Source organism: Pelophylax lessonae (assembly GCF_965119305.1).
Source record: "Pelophylax lessonae genome assembly, chromosome: 7".
Taxonomy (NCBI): domain Eukaryota; kingdom Metazoa; phylum Chordata; class Amphibia; order Anura; family Ranidae; genus Pelophylax; species Pelophylax lessonae.
In genome coordinates this window covers 85,593,386-85,611,511 of record NC_138774.1, presented here as the reverse complement: position 1 = coordinate 85,611,511, position 18,126 = coordinate 85,593,386, and the positions used below count along the sequence as shown (strand labels likewise).

Sequence of the window (18,126 nt, the reverse complement as noted above, 5' to 3'; positions counted from 1 at the left end):
AACGGTGCCAATCTGCTGAGTGTGCTGAAACAGGGCAAAATTACACACTTGCCATGCATGGCACACGTCCTGAACTTGGTCGTGCAGCGATTCGTTGCCAAATACTCTGGGGTCCAGGAAGTCTTGCGGCAGGCCAGGAAAATTTCAGAAGATCTTACAGCCATGGCTCGCCTTGCTGACATTCAGCGGCAACACAACCTGCCCGTCAGGCATCTTATTTGTGACTGCCCGATGCGATGGAACTCAACCTTGTATATGCTTGATAGGCTGCTCCAGCAGAAACATGCAGTTAACGACTACCTGTACGAACTCTGCGGCAGGACAGGTTCTGGGGAGCTTGGGTTTTTTTCACTGCGACAGTGGCTGCTCATGCACGACGCATGCAGACTTCTGCGGCCATTTGATGAGATCACCAAACTGGTCAGTCGCGGCCAGGGTGCCATCAGTGACATCGTTCCTTACGACTTCTTTCTGGAGCTTGCATTGCGTTGTGTCATTGATCAAGCCGTCGAGGAGCAGGAAGATGAGGAAGTCGCAATGTTGGATGAATTCCCAGGGGGTGCTACTCCATCTGAGACAAGTCAACAACAGGAGTCTGAAGAGGAGTCAGAGGAGGATGGTGCCGGGGCGGATGAGGAGGAGGAAGAAGAGCATGCTTTAAACCTTTCTGGGATCCCTGGTGTTGTCCGTGGATGGGGGGAGGAGAACAAGGACGACATTATCCTAGATGATGAGCAGGAGCCAGGCCACTACACTGCTTCCAGTTTAGTGCAAATGGGTGCCTTCATGCTCCAGTGTTTTAAGGGGAACCCCCGTATAAAAAGCATAAAGGGCAAGGACCAGTACTGGTTGGCAACGTACTTAGACCCCCGGTACAAACAAAAAATGGCAGAAATGTTACCACCATCACAGAGGGCGGTCAGAATGCAGCACTTCCAGGCCTTGCTTCGAGAAATGCTGCATTCTTCTTTTGCGTGCGCTGGCAGAGGAATTTCCACTCACAGAGAAACAGTTGCGGGTACTAATCCATCAGCTCCTGCAAGAAGAGGGCGTTTTAAAGATGTATCTGATCATTCTTTCAGCTGACCCATCGACAGCTGTACTCCAGATCCAGCATCAGGGTACGCCTAGACAGACAGGTGTCCCACTACATTGGGTTAACGGCCGATGTGGACGCTCTGAGGAGTGATGAACCACTGGACTACTGGGTGGGCAGGCTTGACCTCTGGCCATAGCTTTCACAATTTGCAATGGAACTGTTGGCTTGCCCCCCAGTTTCCTGTCCAAAAGGGCGTTCAGCGCAGCGGGGGGATCGTGACCGATCAGCGCACTCGCCTAGCTCATGACAGTGTTGACTACCTCACATTTATAAAAATGAATGAGGCATGGATCTAAGAGGAATTCAACACATGTGACCAGTAGACCATGTTTGATTAAAATTCCTGACAGGCCACAAATATCCACCAGACCGCCATCTACCCATAACAGGTCCTTGTCTTCGGTAAATACAGCGGCATAAAAGGCATTTTATGTCCATTGAATGCCTAATTTCTGGGGCCTTTCATTGCCGACAATTATTTAACCTGTCAATGCATAATGTACCTTCAGCCACAGAATACAACGTTCTTAGCTGTCAGGTAAACGTATGTGGGCTAATTTTTGGGGCCTGGAATGGGCGACACTTACTTATGTGTCCTGTGAATGCCTAATGTACCTCCAGCCACAGAATACAATGTTCTTTGCTGTCAGGTAAATGCATGTGGGCTAATTTTTGGGGCCTAGAATGGGCGACACTTACTTATGTATCCTGTGAATGCCTAATGTACCTCCAGCCACAGAATACAATGTTCTTTGCTGTCAGGTAAATGCATGTGGGCTAATTTTTGGGGCCTGAAATGGGCGGGCGACACTTACTTTTGTATCCTGTGAATGCCTAATGTACCTTCAGCCACAGAATACAACGTTCTTTGATGTCAGGTAAACGCATGTGGGCTAATTTTTGCGGCCTGGAATGGGCGACACTTACTTATGTATCCTGTGAATGCCTAATGTACCTCCAGCCACAGAATACAATGTTCTTTGCTGTCACAGTATTTTGTGGTTGCAAATATGACCTGAAGGTTTTTAAAGTTCACCTGCCATTAAAGTCAATGGGGCCCGCCACTAACTTGCAGTTCGCGAACATTTGAGAAAGTTTACCGATAACGTTCGCGAACCGCCCTGGTCGATGTTCGTCCATCACTAGTGGCAAGGCCTCATACTATCACAGTTCCTATATAATAGCTTGATGTTGAATGTGGTACCATGTTTTTTTTTTTCTTTGTAATATCAGTTTTGCTGTAGTAGGTTTTATACATTTTACAGATGCGTCATTTTACAGATAGGTTAAGGGTACCCCCAGGCATGAACCACTTCAGCCCCGGAAGGTTTTACCCCCAGGTCATTTTTTTAGTGACACAGCCAGCTCTTAGATGCCCTGAAACTGACCATAATAATTGAGCCTATATTTCTCATCTACTGTATCTTGTGAGTTGCCATTTGTTTTGCTTTTATTAAACTGTTGATTTTAATACTGCACTTAGTCTGGCGCCCCTCTGTTCCTGTTTTCACTAAAATTGGGAGCAACTGAGCATGTGCAGAGAAGGGCGAAATAGCATATTCCTGGATTTTACACAGTATAGGCACTTATTTTTAATGTTTTTTATCGCTTTACCTGAAAAAGGGGCCAGCCTGAAGTGATCTAGCAGGACTTCATTTTTTTGACTAAAGTTCCTTCTTGAATTATAACTTTTACTTTATTAAAACTGGTGCTCCCAACCATATAGAATTTAGATTTTGTTTTTTGCTTGGTACGTGCATTTTTAACACTAATTTTGAGCTTATGGAGTAATGGGGGGGGGTTACGGAGTGAACAAATTATATAGATTCAATTTACCATTACTCATTTAGGATGTGGCTTGTGATCAAAGTGATTTTGAAAACGGTAAGAGTCTATATCACAGAACTTTAGAGCAACAGGGGTTTACAAGCTGATAATGTTGTTTCTTTTTATCAAACTAATTTTTATGTGTTGTTATTTGGATGTTGAAGATTTTACTTGGTGAACAGTTTGCCACATGTATGACAACTAGAGTGACCGTTCAGGCGAGTACCTGGGTAGCAGATGAAAGCATGTTACAGACAGTTATTGGGGTAAATATGAAACGTGTAGGAAGATTTGTGATGATCAGTTAAGAAGCTAATGAAGACTACTGTTGCGCTTCCCAAAAAAAGAGATGCAGGATGTCCTAAACGAAAACAAAGAGATTCAAACAATTCCAATGAGGACATTATCTGCTACACGAACATTGAGGAGTCACCCTAAGGAGATTAATTGTGAGTACTGTGGTCAGGAGAGTGCTGGAGAGAAATGGACACCAATACTGTGGGGAAGAGAAGCTTTATTACACCATGATGTCATGTTGACTTTATGTTTGTGGTACATCCCTCTAGCACCATTATATATTTGTTTCATCAATTAGGTTTAAGCTAGTCATACATGTAAAGTGGGCTGAGCAAGAGAAATGTAATAGATTCCTCCAGCCACGCTAAACAGGCAATTATTACAAATAATACATGGGATGGTCCATTAAAATCATGATCACACACAGCGGGAGCCCAGCATTGTGGTAGAGGCAGAACGGTGGTCTGCTTATGTAAACAAGGCAGATCGCTGTTCTGACAGATGGAAAGGCATGGATCCTGTGTCTCTGCAAAGCAGGGAAATGGATCTATGTCTTCCCCCTAGTAAAAGCCCCATCTACACTGTACTAAAACACAGGCTAGGCACACATTTAACCCTTTGATCGCCACTGATGTTAACTCCTTCCCAAAAAACAACAAGAGAAGGGTGCACCGACCTAGTGCATTACCACTAAAAAGGTTTATTAAAATTTTAAAATGATGTACATTATACTCACAAAACAATTGTAAATAGCACACATGTAAACACAATCAAACAAAGGATCTCCAAGGTAGCCAAGGCACTGCACGGTGCTAGATAGCGTGTAGCGTGCTGATGTCTACACGAATCTACTAAGGCTGATGCGTTTCAAGGGCGATCCCTCGAGGGCGAGCACTTTTTGGCTCTGAAGAAGAGGGTTCGCCCTCGAAACGCATCAGCCTTAGCAGATTCGTGCAGACATCAGCATGCTATCCAGCACCGTGCAGTGCCTTGGCTACCTTGGAGATCCTTTGTTTGATCTTGTTTACATGTGTGCTTGTTTACATGTGTGCTATCTACAATTGTTTTGTGAGTATAATGTACATCATTTTAACATTTTAACAAACCTTTTTTAGTGGTAATGCACAAGGTCGGTGCGGCCTTCTCTTATTGTTTTTTAGTGTGTTTTGGATACCCTTTGTTCTGAGGGGGCAGCAAGACCAAAAGTGATACCAAGAAAAGACCGAACTGAACACTTATCTTTCCCTTATCACACACCACTTGAGGGCAGGAGAATTTTTAAACTTTGGAGTTAACCCCTTCCTAGCCAGTGTCATTAGTACAGTGACAGTGCAAATTTTTTAGCACTGATCACTGTATTACTGTCACTGGTCCCGAAAACGTGTCAAAAATGTCTGTTCGAGTTAGAATGTCCGCCGCAATAATGTAGTCCTGCTATAAGTCCCTGATCGCCACCATTACTGGTGAAAAAATTAAAAATAAGTAAAAATATCCCATAGTTTGTAGATATATCTTTTGCGCAAACCAGTCAATAAACGCTTATTGAGATTTTAGAGACTTTCTGTATTGCACAATTTTATTTGTATTTTATTCTATTGGGACTTTTTTTTGCATTATTTATTCATAGATTTGTTTAAGGATTTATTTTGCACTGGCACTTTATCTATTTGACATGTTTACATTTATAGTAGCTTATTGTCACTTTTCAGTTATCATCTTACCAAAAGTATTGAGGCAGCGTAATCACACATTTTAGCCACGTGCCGACCTTCCGCTGCATATACACTGCGGCAGGCTGGCTCAGCTGCGCGAATCAGCGTACCTGCCTGGAAATTCGCGGGAGCACTCTTGGAGGTAGGCACTCATCGCCGGCAACATGCGCTGCCCCCGCTAGGCAGCGGGGATGCCGATCCAGGGGACCAGCAGCGCCGATTGCCGCCGCGCACCTGCGATTGCTCCCTGCTGAGAGAGAAGGACGGTCTGCTGTTGTAAACACAGCAGACCATTGTTCTCTCTGAAATGATCACAGAGCGCATGTGATCCTTGGTCTTTTTTTGTTTATAGCGCAAAAAAATAAAAACGCAGAGGTGATCAAATTCCACCAAAAGAAAGCTATTTGTGGGAAAAAAAGGACAACAATTTCATATGGATACATTGTCGCATGACCACGCATGTCAGTTAAAGTAACGCAGTGACGTATTGCAAAAAAATGGCCTGGTCATGGGGGGGGGGGGGGTTGTAAATCTTAAAAAATTTACTTCATTATACATTGTTTGGTCCTAGTTTTCTCTGTGCAGCTACATATATTTGGTCATCTCCTGTGCTGACCCCTGTCATAAAGTGACAGGTTTCATGACCCGGGTAGGTCAGAGCTCCCCTGTTGCCCTAAACATATTATAAACCAACTGTTCCCACTCTAACTTCCAAACCATCCCACCCTATTAAATAATCACGCTGCTCATACTTGGAGTTAAAATGGCCTTTTATTAAACAACAAATCTTATTAACAAACATAACAATAATCCAGTTTAAACTTGGTTGCAGGTCCTTGACAGTACCATATTACCACCAACTTTTGTGTCTGTGTCACCATTTGGCCTAGTCACGCCCACAGCCGCTAAGCACCGCCTCAGGGACTAACGCAGCCGACCTCAGACACCCACCTGTACCAATTAGAGGACGCCATACCTCGGATGGGTCCCCACCATTTTTCCCAAAAAAGCTTTTAGACCCCCTGTCAAGGACCCCAAACCGCCACAACACTTAAAGCAGAGAAGAAACTGAGATACCGCAACAATCGGAGTTCCTCATTAGCAAAGAGGGCGGGAGGGAGGGACTTTCTTCCACGATTTCTCCTCAAAGAATGCCCAAAACCCCTCCTACCTTGCAGCTATACTTCTACGGCTCCACCCCATCACCCCGTACCACTGACTAATAAGGTAAGGGTCAAGCACTGACCACCTCCTATTTACCACTTAACCCCTACAGCTCGGTTCCCCTTCTACCCAGTCATGTATGCCCTCTACTTAGTTTGTTCCTCCTAGCGCCGGGCATGTCTTTTCAGTTAAGGAGTGGTCACCCTTTCCTGTGTGCACCTAAGTTCTGTTACAAGGAGCCAAGACATCGAACAGTGTGCCTACATGTTCTGCTGCATTCACCCAGGTAAAACTGTAACATGGTTGATAGAATTTGGAGGCAAAGAGATCTAAAAGAGGCTAAAAAAAAAAAAAGGGGAAAACTATATTTTATGACCAAAAACTTGACAAATAATTATGAGACAGTGATTTAGCCATCCAAAGGCGATCAATTCACTTTAAAAACCCAAGCCTTTGTCAGGTCTTGGTCATTATTAAGGTTTTGCTTGTATGTTTATTTATACTGTATATATTTATTGTTTGATCAATTTAACCTCTTTAAGACCGGAAGGATTTGCCCCCTTAATGACCAGGTCCTATTTTGCGATTCGGCACTGCGTTACTTTAACGGACAATTGCACAATCATGCGACGCTGTACCCAAATAAAATTGACGTCCTTCTTTTCCCACAAATAGAGCTTTCCTTTGGTGCTATTTGATTACCTGGGCGATTTTTATTTTTTGCGCTATAAACAAAAAAAGAGCGACAATTCTGAAAAAAAAAAAAAAAAAACTATATTTTTCACATTCTGCTATATGACATTCCGAAAAAATTCAAAAAATCAAAATTTTTTAACATTTTAGGCCAATTTGATTTCTGCTACATATTTTTGGTTAAAAAAATTGCAACAAGCTTGTTTTGATTGGTTTGCACAAAAGTTATCGCGTTTACTATCTACGCAAAAGATTTATGTAATTTTTATTTGGTTTTTGTTTTTTTACTAGTAGTGGCGGCGATCTGCGATTTTTTTCGGGACTGCAACATTGCGGTGGACAGATCGTACCCCTAACTGACATTTTTGACATTTTGGGGGATACCAGTGACATTAATACAGTAATCCGTGCTAAAAATATGCACTGTTACTGTAATAATGACACTGGCAGGGAAGGGGTTAACATTGTGGGTGATCAAGCGGTTAAATGTGAGCCTAGGGAAGTGATTCTAACTGTGGGGGGGGGGGGGGGACGTGGCTTGTGAAATGACCATAGAGACATGTGATCCTATATAGAAGCATCACATGAGCTCTGTGATCATTTCAGGGAGCAGAACAGTCAGCTGTGTTTACAACAGCCGACCATTCTCCTCTCTCAGTGGGGAACGATCGTGGGTGTCAGGTGGCAATCAGAGCCGCCTGGCCCATGAATCAGCTTCCCTGTTGCCGAGTTGGGGCGTGAGTGCGCCGGTGTGCTCGCCCCCTAGCTTCCCGCGTGCGACCAACGTAGGTCTACATCGGTTTGCGCAGGAGATCCACCCTGCCGCAGTAAAAAGGTGGTGGGTGGTCGGGAAGTGGTTAAAGAAGAAGTAAACCCTCCTCTGTAACTTGTACCTATAGGAAAGCCTTATCATAGGCTTACCTATAGGTACTGTAAATATCTCCTAAACATGTACCGTTTAGGAGATATTTGCCTTATATGCAGCCAGTGACGTCACTGGCGCATGCACTCTGAAGGAACGGCCGCTGGCAGTGCTGTATTTTGGCCTAGGCCAACAAGGCCCGGGCCTAGGGCGGCAGATTGCAGGGGGGGCAGCAAAAAAGCCACCCCCCTCCACCTGAGACTCTATTGGCCACTGGTTGCTAGAGCCGCCTCTCTCACTCACCCCCCTCTCTCTCACTCACCCCCTCTCTCTCTCCCCTCTCTCACCCCCTTCTTTCTCTCCCCCCTCTCCCTCACCCCCTCTCTATTTTTCTATCATCCCCCTCTCTCTCTTTCTCTCATCCCCCCTCTCTCTCATCCCCCCTCTCACCCCCCCTCTCTCTCTCTCCCTCTCTCTCTCTCTCTCTCTCTCTACCCCCCTCTCTCTCTCTCTCACCCCCCCCCCTCTGTCTCTCCCTCTCTCACCCCCCCTCTCTCTCATCCACCCTCTCTCTCTCATCCCCCCACTCCCTCATCCCTTCTCTCTCTCTCAACCCCCACTCTTTCTCTCCCTCCCTCACCCACCCTCCCTCTCTCTCCCCCTTACCCAGCCCCCTCTCTCTCTCCCACCCCCTCTCGTGAGCTCTCAGGGGTTCATGCTGGGACTTGTAGTCCTTCAATTTTGGAGGGAGTCACAAAAGGAGTGGGGAAAATTTACATAGGAGGGGGGGGGGGGCGCCCAATTTTAGTCTTGCCTAGGGCAGCACAAAACCAAAATACACCACTGGCCGCTGGTGCCATTTCTTCAGAGCCCCGTGTCATGACCGTCGGCTCCTGCGCGGGAGTAACGTCACCGCAGCTCCGGCCAATCAGATGGTCGGATGCCGCAATCCCGGAAGACGGGCGACTGGACATGTCGCCCATCATACAGGTAAGCGGACGGCACGGCGGGGGCTCGTTCTAAGGTAAGTATTTCATAATGAGCTAGTATGCGGTGCATATTAGCTCATTATGTGTTTCTCTTTCAGGTTGCAAAAAGAAAAAAAAAAATTTTTTGGGGTTTACAACCTCTTTAAATAATTATTTAGTAAAACATTGCTTGATCATCAACTAAGGCTCGGTTCACACTAAGCAGACTCGCGCAATTTTCAGTACAACATTGGAGTCGGACTTTGATGTGACTTTGAAAGGATTTTCACACTCTGTGGCATTGAGGTCATGTCAAAGTTGGATCAAAGTAGTACAGGAACCTTTTCTAAAGTCGCAGTGACATCAGAAGTGCTAATTAAGACAACTCTCATTGACTAACATAGTATTTCAGATGTCATGTGCTTTGGGGTCCCAAATCGTGGCAGTGTGCAATGAGCCTAAAGGTATGTAGGGTATATTTATTTAGTGTGTATTTATTTAAGGGAGGAGACTAGGCCTTGACCATCTATTATTATCTTAGTCACATTGTTCACCTGAAATGCCTAAAGAAGTCTGCAGGTATAACCTGTTATTTTTTAAGCATTTGGAGGATTAGACATTTTTTTCATAAATGCTCATAATAGGGATATATTTGTTTTACTAACAAAGAATTTACGGAATGTAAAGTTGTGTTAAAACAGGATGCCTATTAAGTTTGCTGAAGTTTCCAGTTAAACAAATACCTTTTAGTAAGTGTATTGTACGTTTTTTGTTTTTTTTTTCTTTTGAAAATGTCCTCACACAGTAAGATGCATGTTTTTACCTTTATTAGCACGGAAAGCTTCTTCTGTGCCCCTCTCGGATTTCTTTGTTACTAAGACCTGACTTTCCCCGACTTGATGGCTAAATTCCACCAACTGCCATCTCAGTATATCCAGAAAATGTGCTTTTACTGATCATTGAGGCACTTTCAATGAACTGTGGAATGGCCAGTGGCATGAAGTCAGGGAAAGTCAGGCTCCTGTAACAAAGTGAAACTATATCAGAGAGGGTTTCACGCTCACCCCAAACAAAGGTGGTCAGACACTATAGCTGGCTACTGTGTTCTTCAACTATAGCAGCCCCTTTACCATAAGGCAAGCAAGCCTACCAGTACTTGGTTGCCCCCAGGACTTATACACAATGCTATAGTGCCTGGTCAATATACCAGGGCAGGCACGAACTGAGCAAAGCAAACAGGTACTTGCAGTTAGCAGACATGCAGGGTGGTTCAAGAACAGTCCAGGTAAAAGGCAGGCGGAGTTCAGAGAATGGAGGTTATCCAGTCCAATAAACAGGGAAATCCAATCTAGTAGAGCAGGGCAGTCAGACAGGGAGCTTGATCAGATATTACACACTTAAAGCGGAGTTCCACCCAAAAGTGGAACTACCACTCTTTTGCTTCCCCCCCCCCTCCGGTGCCACATTTGGCACCTTTCAGGGGGGAGGGGGAAGGGGTACCTGTTTTTGACAGGTACCCTTCACCACTTCCAGGATACAATGCCGCGGCGCCGTCCCTCCGAAGTTTGGCCCACTCCTCCTTCCCGTGCCGCTGAGCCAATAGGAATGCGCAGTGCGCTTCACGCATGCGCAGTAGGGACCCTCCCGTGAAGCCGCAAGGCTTCACTGCTGGGTTCCCTTACCGGCAATGGCGGCGGCAGCACCCGACAGCCGATGGACACATCGGCTGCGGTGCTGACATCGCTGGACTCCAGGACAGGTTAAGTGTGCTAATACTAAAAGTCACCAGCTACAGTATGTGTAGCTGCTGACTTTTATTTTTTGGAGGGGGCGCTTTAATCACACTTTGTCACAAGCATGATACTAAAGGTTTGGCTGGCTTAAATCAGGTCTGGTCTCCACCCAGAGACTGGCCACAATCAATGGTGGACAGACAGACAAGGAGAATGCCACAACCAATCCCTGAATGCTGGAATGAGGAACAGGAGCGCTAGGCACTCCTGACAGAGGGGCATAGAAAAATTTCATGAAGGAAAAGCTTGAGCTTGCCAAATACTATAAGATTTTCAAACAAACATTTTTATGAAAAGTCTAAAGAAAATTCCCAGTACATACAGACTTGATGAATGTTGTTTGAAAATGCATAAAAATTGTGTTTATTGTAACATTCAATTTGAGAATGAATGGCCTTTTCCAAACAAAAACCACATTAAAGTGGTTGTAAACCCTTATCTCTGACTTGTACCTATAGGTAAGCCTTGCACCGTTTAGGAGATATTTAGTGTATAGTGCGCCGTTGACGTTATAGTTGCATGAGCTCTGAAGGAACGGCCACTCGTGCCATCTCTTCAGAGCCCTGTGCCGTGAATCGCGGCTCCCGCGCACATGCGGAGTCCGCAGACCCGGAAGGAAGATGGGTGAAGATGGATGCAGCCTCCAGTGGGGAAGACGAGGGCATCGTTTTGGAGGTGTCACATAATGAAGAAAAAAAACACTAACTTTACTTCCTCTTTAACTGTTAGAGAAAAATGTTCTATCCTGCCTCTTCAGATTTTCTTGCTACTGTGATTTGATCCCACTAATGATAAAAAAAAAGAAAAGAATCAAACATTTTTAAAACTAAAAACATTGAATGAAGATCTACTAATGTATGGCCAGCTTAATGGCATAGATCATATCTCTTTTTTTAGGCAAGACTTTTTCTACTTTACAGCTGGAGGCACATGGGTAATATTTAGTCACTGGATTACATGATTAAACTCTGAAACTATCAATCGCCTCCATTGAGACTGATAATTTCAAGCAATTGAAATACTATAGAATCAAACTCAAGGGCAATTTTAGGCCTGTGATCCATTTTTCATGCAGTTTTCTTATAATAGTAATAAAGATAATAATAAAATAAAACATGTATAGAAAAAAATGTAAAATAAAAATGATGTTCCTTTTTACACAATAAAGTCTTACAAACAAAAAAATATATAGAAATCATTAAAGCATTAGGAATAAGACCCATGCCCAGATGCGCATGCTGTCTAAAATGAAAGAAAGGTGATCTGCTGGCAGTGCCCATCAAAATAAAACAGAAAATCATGTTCACTCATTCACAATTAGCGAATCAAAATTACATGCCAATATATGGAATCTGAGGTTATGTTTTAGAGCTCATGGGGCTGGTTAATAATACAGAGCATGTGGAATAGTGTTCCAGAGAAAGGACATTGAAAAGCAACAAAGGTTTAAAAAGAGCAAAAACTTTTATTTTAAAAAAAAAAAAGCAACAAAGGTTTAAAAAGAGCAAAAACTTTTACTTAAAAAAAAAAAAAAAAAGGGGGCAATTTTTATGATACATAATAATTTAGCAAACTAAAATGTCATTCAATTTGAGTTTACATCCACTTTAACATCCTTGTTACAAAATAGTAGAACTAGCAGATTCATTGTTTTAAAATAATAGTGGTACAATTTGTAATGTGTTGCTTTTTAATTTCTCCACAGATGAAAGATGATACCGGCATCAGTGAATCAGCAACACATAACGCTGTTTCTCTTATTGGTCATTTTTTTTCTCTTTTCATTCTTCTGGTACCGGTTAGACTTTGCTCGTTATAATTCAGAATGTCCAGAAATTTTACATAAGCAAGACGATGGGGTCCATAACAGGACATCAGTGAAACCAAATCCAATGGCAACACCGAAAGACACTGTTGTTCTGGTTTGGAATTGGCCATGGGGGGAGCAGTTTGCGTTAGACAAGTGTACAGAATTTGGTTTTCCTGGATGCAAGCTGTCAACAGACAGGAGTCTATATCGTATTGCGGATGCCGTTGCTATACATCATGCAGATATAATGCATAATAAAAATGCATTGCCTAAACAGCCAAGACCTTCTTTTCAGCGTTGGGTGTGGCTTAACTTAGAACCTCCACTGATTATCACAAACTTGGAGATGTTGGACAACTTGTTCAATATGACTATGACATTCCGTCAAGATTCAGATATTTATATCCCTTATGGCCAAATAGAAACAATGAAAGAGCCTCAAAACTTCTCCATTCCCAAGAAGTCCAAGCTGGTATCTTGGGTGGTCAGCAAGTGGTATCCTGGTGTTCGTCGCATTGCTTATTATGAAGAGCTAAATAAACATATTTCAGTAGATGTTTATGGAGCAAAGCACATGCCACTGAGCAAAGAAGATTTCCACTCCACAATCTCTCAGTACAAATTTTATTTGGCTTTTGAGAATTCCATATATAAAGACTATATCACTGAGAAGCTTTGGTCAAATGCCTTTGGTTCATGGGCTGTTCCAGTTGTATTGGGAACCTCCCGTAAGAACTATGAACGGTTTGTCCCGGGAGATGCTTTTATTCATGTTGATGATTTTCCAAGTCCAAAGGAGCTGGCCGATTATCTTCTTGAGTTGGACAAAGATGATGTGAAGTACCAAAATTATTTCAAATGGAGATCTCGATACTATGTGCAGACAGGTTATGGATGGCCATATCACTACTGCAAAGCATGTGCAGTCATAAAGCAGAGTCCAAAATATCAGGTCATTCATCAAATAGCCAAGTGGTTTCTGAAGGATGTATAGCTCTGACAGTTGGATTTCAAATCCTAACTCCAGCTAGATATGGATTGAGTGGGGAAAAGCTTATGTCAAACTACTGGGGGGAGTTACCTTACTTCCTGTCCCTGTGATCTCCATGGAATAATAACATTTCATGAAATTTAACCCTTCCTCATTCTAATAAAATTATTTTCTTTTCTGTTTTCTCTATCTGCATTGGAGATATTTTCTATCAGTACTTGTCCTGGGACTCTCCCCACTAAGGACACAGACAAAGGTAAAAACCTGGCAGATGTTCTAACCCTTTATCTCTCTTTCCAAAATGAAATAAGCGGATTTGTTTTAATGTTGGACTTTAAACAAGATTTGATGTTACTGTGAATATTTATTTTCTACTGTATTTAGAGAAAATTGTTATTTCGTTCAAGCTATGAAATAATATTGCCCACACAACACTCCCAAGAAAAAAATGACTCCTGCGTAAATGTTGAACCTAAATGCAGCTTTGGATCTCCACTCAGACTACCCTGGTCCTATTCGATTGGTTCTACTAAGAGTACAGACTGGAAGCAAGTCTGCCCTAACTCATGGTATACTGTATACCAGTGGTTTCTAAACTGTAGCCCTGGGGCAGGATGTGGCCCTCTGCTTGCCTTTATCTGGCCCTTGGGGCACCATTCCATTCCACTGACACCAGAAATGGGGCATAATTCCTGTCACTGACATCAAAAATGGGGCACTATTCCTACCACTGACACCATCAAAAGAGCACAATTCCTCCAACTCACACCAATGGTGGGGCACAATTCCTTCCATTGCCACCAACAATGGGGCACAATTACTTCTACAGATGCCAACAATGGGACACTATTCCACCCACTGACACCAACAAAAGAGTACATTTCCTGCCACTAAAACCAACGATGGGGCACCATTCACCCAACTGACACCAACAATGGAGCACTAGTCCCCCCACTGACACCAAAGATAGGGCAATGCTTATTCCCACTGGACGCTAACATTTTCTACTCCCACTGGTTACAGTCTAGCCCTTTTAGTCTGAAAGACAGTAAACCGGTCATTTGTTTAGAAAGTTTGGAACCCCTGCTGTAAATGCATAGAAAACATTTCAGTAACTGCACATCATGCCAAGTTTTGCGTAAAAAAAAAAAATAGTAGCAGCCTCAGCTCGCTCCACCTACACTATGCCCCCAATGTGTTACCCCCTGCCCCTGTTATTAAGCCCTGGGGGTGGGGCAAAATGCATGGGGTGTTGCCAAGACGGAGCAAGTTGAGGCTGCTACTATTTGTTTGACACAATACTTGGCATGGTGTTCAGTTACCAGAATGTTTTCTTGCATTGTTTTTTACATTGCATGCAAGTTAGTGAATGGCCGCCAGGTGAGTCTCTGACACAATACATGAGCTTTTGCTGGGTCAGACCATCCAATCAAGGACAGTCCTGTTCAGGCCTATTTGGATTCATCAGCTGAGGACTCATAGCAGTATATGAAGAGGACAGAAGCAACCTAAAGTAAACCCACAGTACACATACCCCAACTTTCCGCAACACTCTGACCCAAGGAAATATATAGGGAGCTTGTAGCTCTCTACTTCTTAGCCTGCAGTCACACCTGAGAAGAGCTTATTCTTGGCATTTTTAGATGTATTATAGATGTTTTATAAGCATTTTTAAATGTGTATTAAGCATTAAGGAGATTGTATCCTTGGCTGAGCAAGGGGAGCAGAGAAGTTCCAAAGGGAGGAGAGGAATTCTTCAGGAGTAAAACACATGCAAAAACGTGTGAAAATGGCTGCATTGTGTGTTTGCAGGCATTCCTACTAAAGTCTATAGGATCAAAATTGCCTGAATACGTTAAAAAAAATCTAAGTTTTTGAGTGTAGAGCATAGAGCAACTGAAGAGTGTAGGAGAGCAACAAATGTGGACACATATAGAAAGAATGGGATACTGTGTAGACATAGTCAGGCATAGGGAAAACAGCAGAAAAACACGCAAGCATGAATGGGGGCTTATGCTGCTTTTCTGAGCAAAGGATATGTTCTTAGGGCTTCGGCAGGCAAACCGGGCGGTGGGGAAACCTGGATAAGGTAGGCATCAACAGAGGATGAGTAAGGGTATCCAGTGAACAGAACCTATTTGTTTTTGCTAAATAGCCAACATACAGGTTCCTTTAATGGTAACCACTTTACGACCAGGCGCCGCAGATGTACTGTGGCAGTCTGGCTCGTACAGGCAAAGCGTCGTAGATGTACGGCGCTCGTTCCCGGGGCCCTGGGGCACGCTCCCACGCGTTCCGGCTCCACTGATGGTCTGATTGGGTTCAGAACCGAGCAGTCATCAGGTCCAGGCCAATTATTTTTAGCCTGGACCTGTTGATCGGTCCTGACTAATCACAGACTGACTTGTGTCTGTGTAATGTAAACACAGGCACAGAAATGACCCTCTCTCTCCTCCCAAAATCCTTTTCGGATTCATCGAGAGAAGAGAGAGGATCAAAACATGAGTACTGCACCAAGCACACTTCCACACACCTAGCTAGGCCACATTTAACCCTCGATCACCCCCCCCCCAGTTAACCCCTACACCCTCTGTCACATCGCACACTGTATACAGTACATAGCCGTTTTCTATATTACTGTATTAGTGTGCCTTGCGACATCATTTAGCGCTGGTGACCGTTACTTTTATGCTTAGGATACCCGCCATCCCCCCCAACAAAGATTTAACCCCCTGATCCCCCCTGATCACCCCCAGTTAACCCCTTCCCCCCTGTCACATTGCACACTATATACAGGTAATATAGTGGTTTTCTGTATTAGTGTGATTGTGACTTCAGTTAGCGCTAGCCAGTTAGTTTCTGTCCCAAGTAATATTTTGGGGTGGAATTACACATATGCCCATGGCATGCGTGAGCAATATATAATTTCAATGACAACTTTGTGTAAAAAAAAATATTTTTTCAAACACCTGTGACAAACAAAAATAAATATTCAATGAGCTCAACATGCCTCTCAGGACATTCCTTAGGATGTCTACTTTCCAAAAAGTGGTAATTTGGGGGAGTTTTGTACTGTCCTGCCATTTTAGCACTTCATGAAATGAGATAGGCAGTCAGAAAGTAAAAGCTGCGTAAATTTCAGTATTTACACCATAGTTTGTAGACGCTATAACTTTTGCGCAAACCAATAAAAATACGTTTATTGAGATTTTTTTTTGTCAAAGACATGTAGCTAAATACATTTTGGCCAAAATATATGACAAAAATTGAGTATATTGGATATTTTTTAAAAGACAAAGTTGAAAATGTAATTTTTTCACAAAATGTTCGCTCTTTTTTTATTAATATAGCAAAAATTAAAAAGCGCAGAGGTGATCAAATACAACCAAAAGAAAGCTCTGTTTGTGGGAAAAAAAGGACGTAATTTTTAGTTTGGGTACAGCATTGCATGAATACGCAATTATCAGTTAAAGTCACGCAGTGCCAAGTTGAAAAAAGGGGCCTGGTCATTACGCAGCCAAATCCTCCGGTCTGAAAGTGGTTAAAAAATGCATGGGTATTTGCCTCCTCAAAAAGGAAGGAACTTTTGGCTAAATAGAACGTTTACAAGGAACTTCTCCATGTTTGCCTTTAGGGGTGTGCTATTGACCATAAAGCTGAAGTTTGCTTATTTGTAAAAGTTGGAGTTTAGTCTAGATATTTGATCATTGAGATGTACATGGACAATTATTAGACTAATCATTTTATGGTCATATATTCGGTGCTATCCACTTGTAGGGCTCCTGAATTCTCACAGTGATCAACGCTGATTGACATCTATTGTCACAATCCAGAAGTTTGCATTAAAGTATTATTAAACCCAAAACCAAACATGTTGCATGTGGTGGCTTCATTCATTTTCTTTTTTTTAGGCTTTTTTCACTCTGATTTCACCTGGTGATCTGGCCAGTAACACACCTCCAGTATTAGTGTCTATACTCTGGATCATGGGTGCTCAACCTGTGGCTCTCCAGCTGTTGCGGAACTACAAGTCCCATCATGCCTCTGCCTTTGGAAGTCATGCTACTACCTGTCAGCCTTGCAATGCCTCATGGGATATGTAGTTCTGCAACAGCTGGAGAGCCACAGGTTGAGCACCCAGTCTGGATGAAGGAGAACAGGGGCACCTTTAGACAGTAGCATTGTCAGTGTGGGGGTAGGGGATGCTGGATGTTAGATGGACTAGTAGATTTAGATATGTTAAACTGAAGCTAAACTGCAGCTCACACTACAGTTAAGTGCCGGTTCACATTTGTGCGATGCGGGAACGCTGCGAATATGCAGCGTGATCCCGCATTGCATCCGCACATCTGGCAGTTCACACTGCCATATGCGATATGCAGGGGGTGTCAATTAAATGTTAATGACATCCCCAGTTTGATCGCATATCGCAGTGTGATCTGACAGTCCGCACAGAATCGGATCGCACAAGTGTGAACCACTGTGTGATCCGATCCTTATGCGGCTACAGTGCGAATTCAGCCATACAAAGTGTATGGCTGAATTCGCATCCGCACATGAGATCGCATGTAATGAAGGAGCCGTGCACTCCGAATTACATGTGATCTCCGCAGCCGCAATAGTGTGAACCGGCACTAAGGCTACACACGATAAGAAAATTTGTAGGGAAAATTCGTCCAACGACCGATCTGCCGATTTTCGGATTGTTAGTATGGTGCTTTTGACAGCCGACTCCGACTTTTTGGCCGACAAAATCCTGATGTGCAGGCTATATAATTTTTGTCGTCTGTCAAAACAACGTTCGATTTTCGTCCCATTAGTACAGATTTCGACGGAAAAAAATCTTAAGAGCAAGACTAGGCATGGTCAGATAGGAAAAAACACATACAAAACAGTCCAACACATGACAT

At 43.3% G+C, this 18,126-nt stretch overlaps 1 protein-coding gene across 1 annotated transcript in view; it reads left to right on the top strand.

The window, feature by feature from the left end:
- LOC309559927 (3-galactosyl-N-acetylglucosaminide 4-alpha-L-fucosyltransferase FUT3-like) overlaps positions 1–13,282 on the top strand; it is a 148,825-nt gene extending 135,543 nt beyond the window's left edge. The window contains exon 2 of the mRNA XM_082263387.1: positions 12,121–13,282. Within this exon, the coding sequence (XP_082119513.1) occupies positions 12,128–13,219 (1,092 nt within the window). The 5' untranslated portion in view covers positions 12,121–12,127 and the 3' untranslated portion in view covers positions 13,220–13,282. The remainder of the gene's footprint in view (positions 1–12,120) is intronic.
- The last annotated feature ends 4,844 nt before the right edge of the window (positions 13,283–18,126 follow it).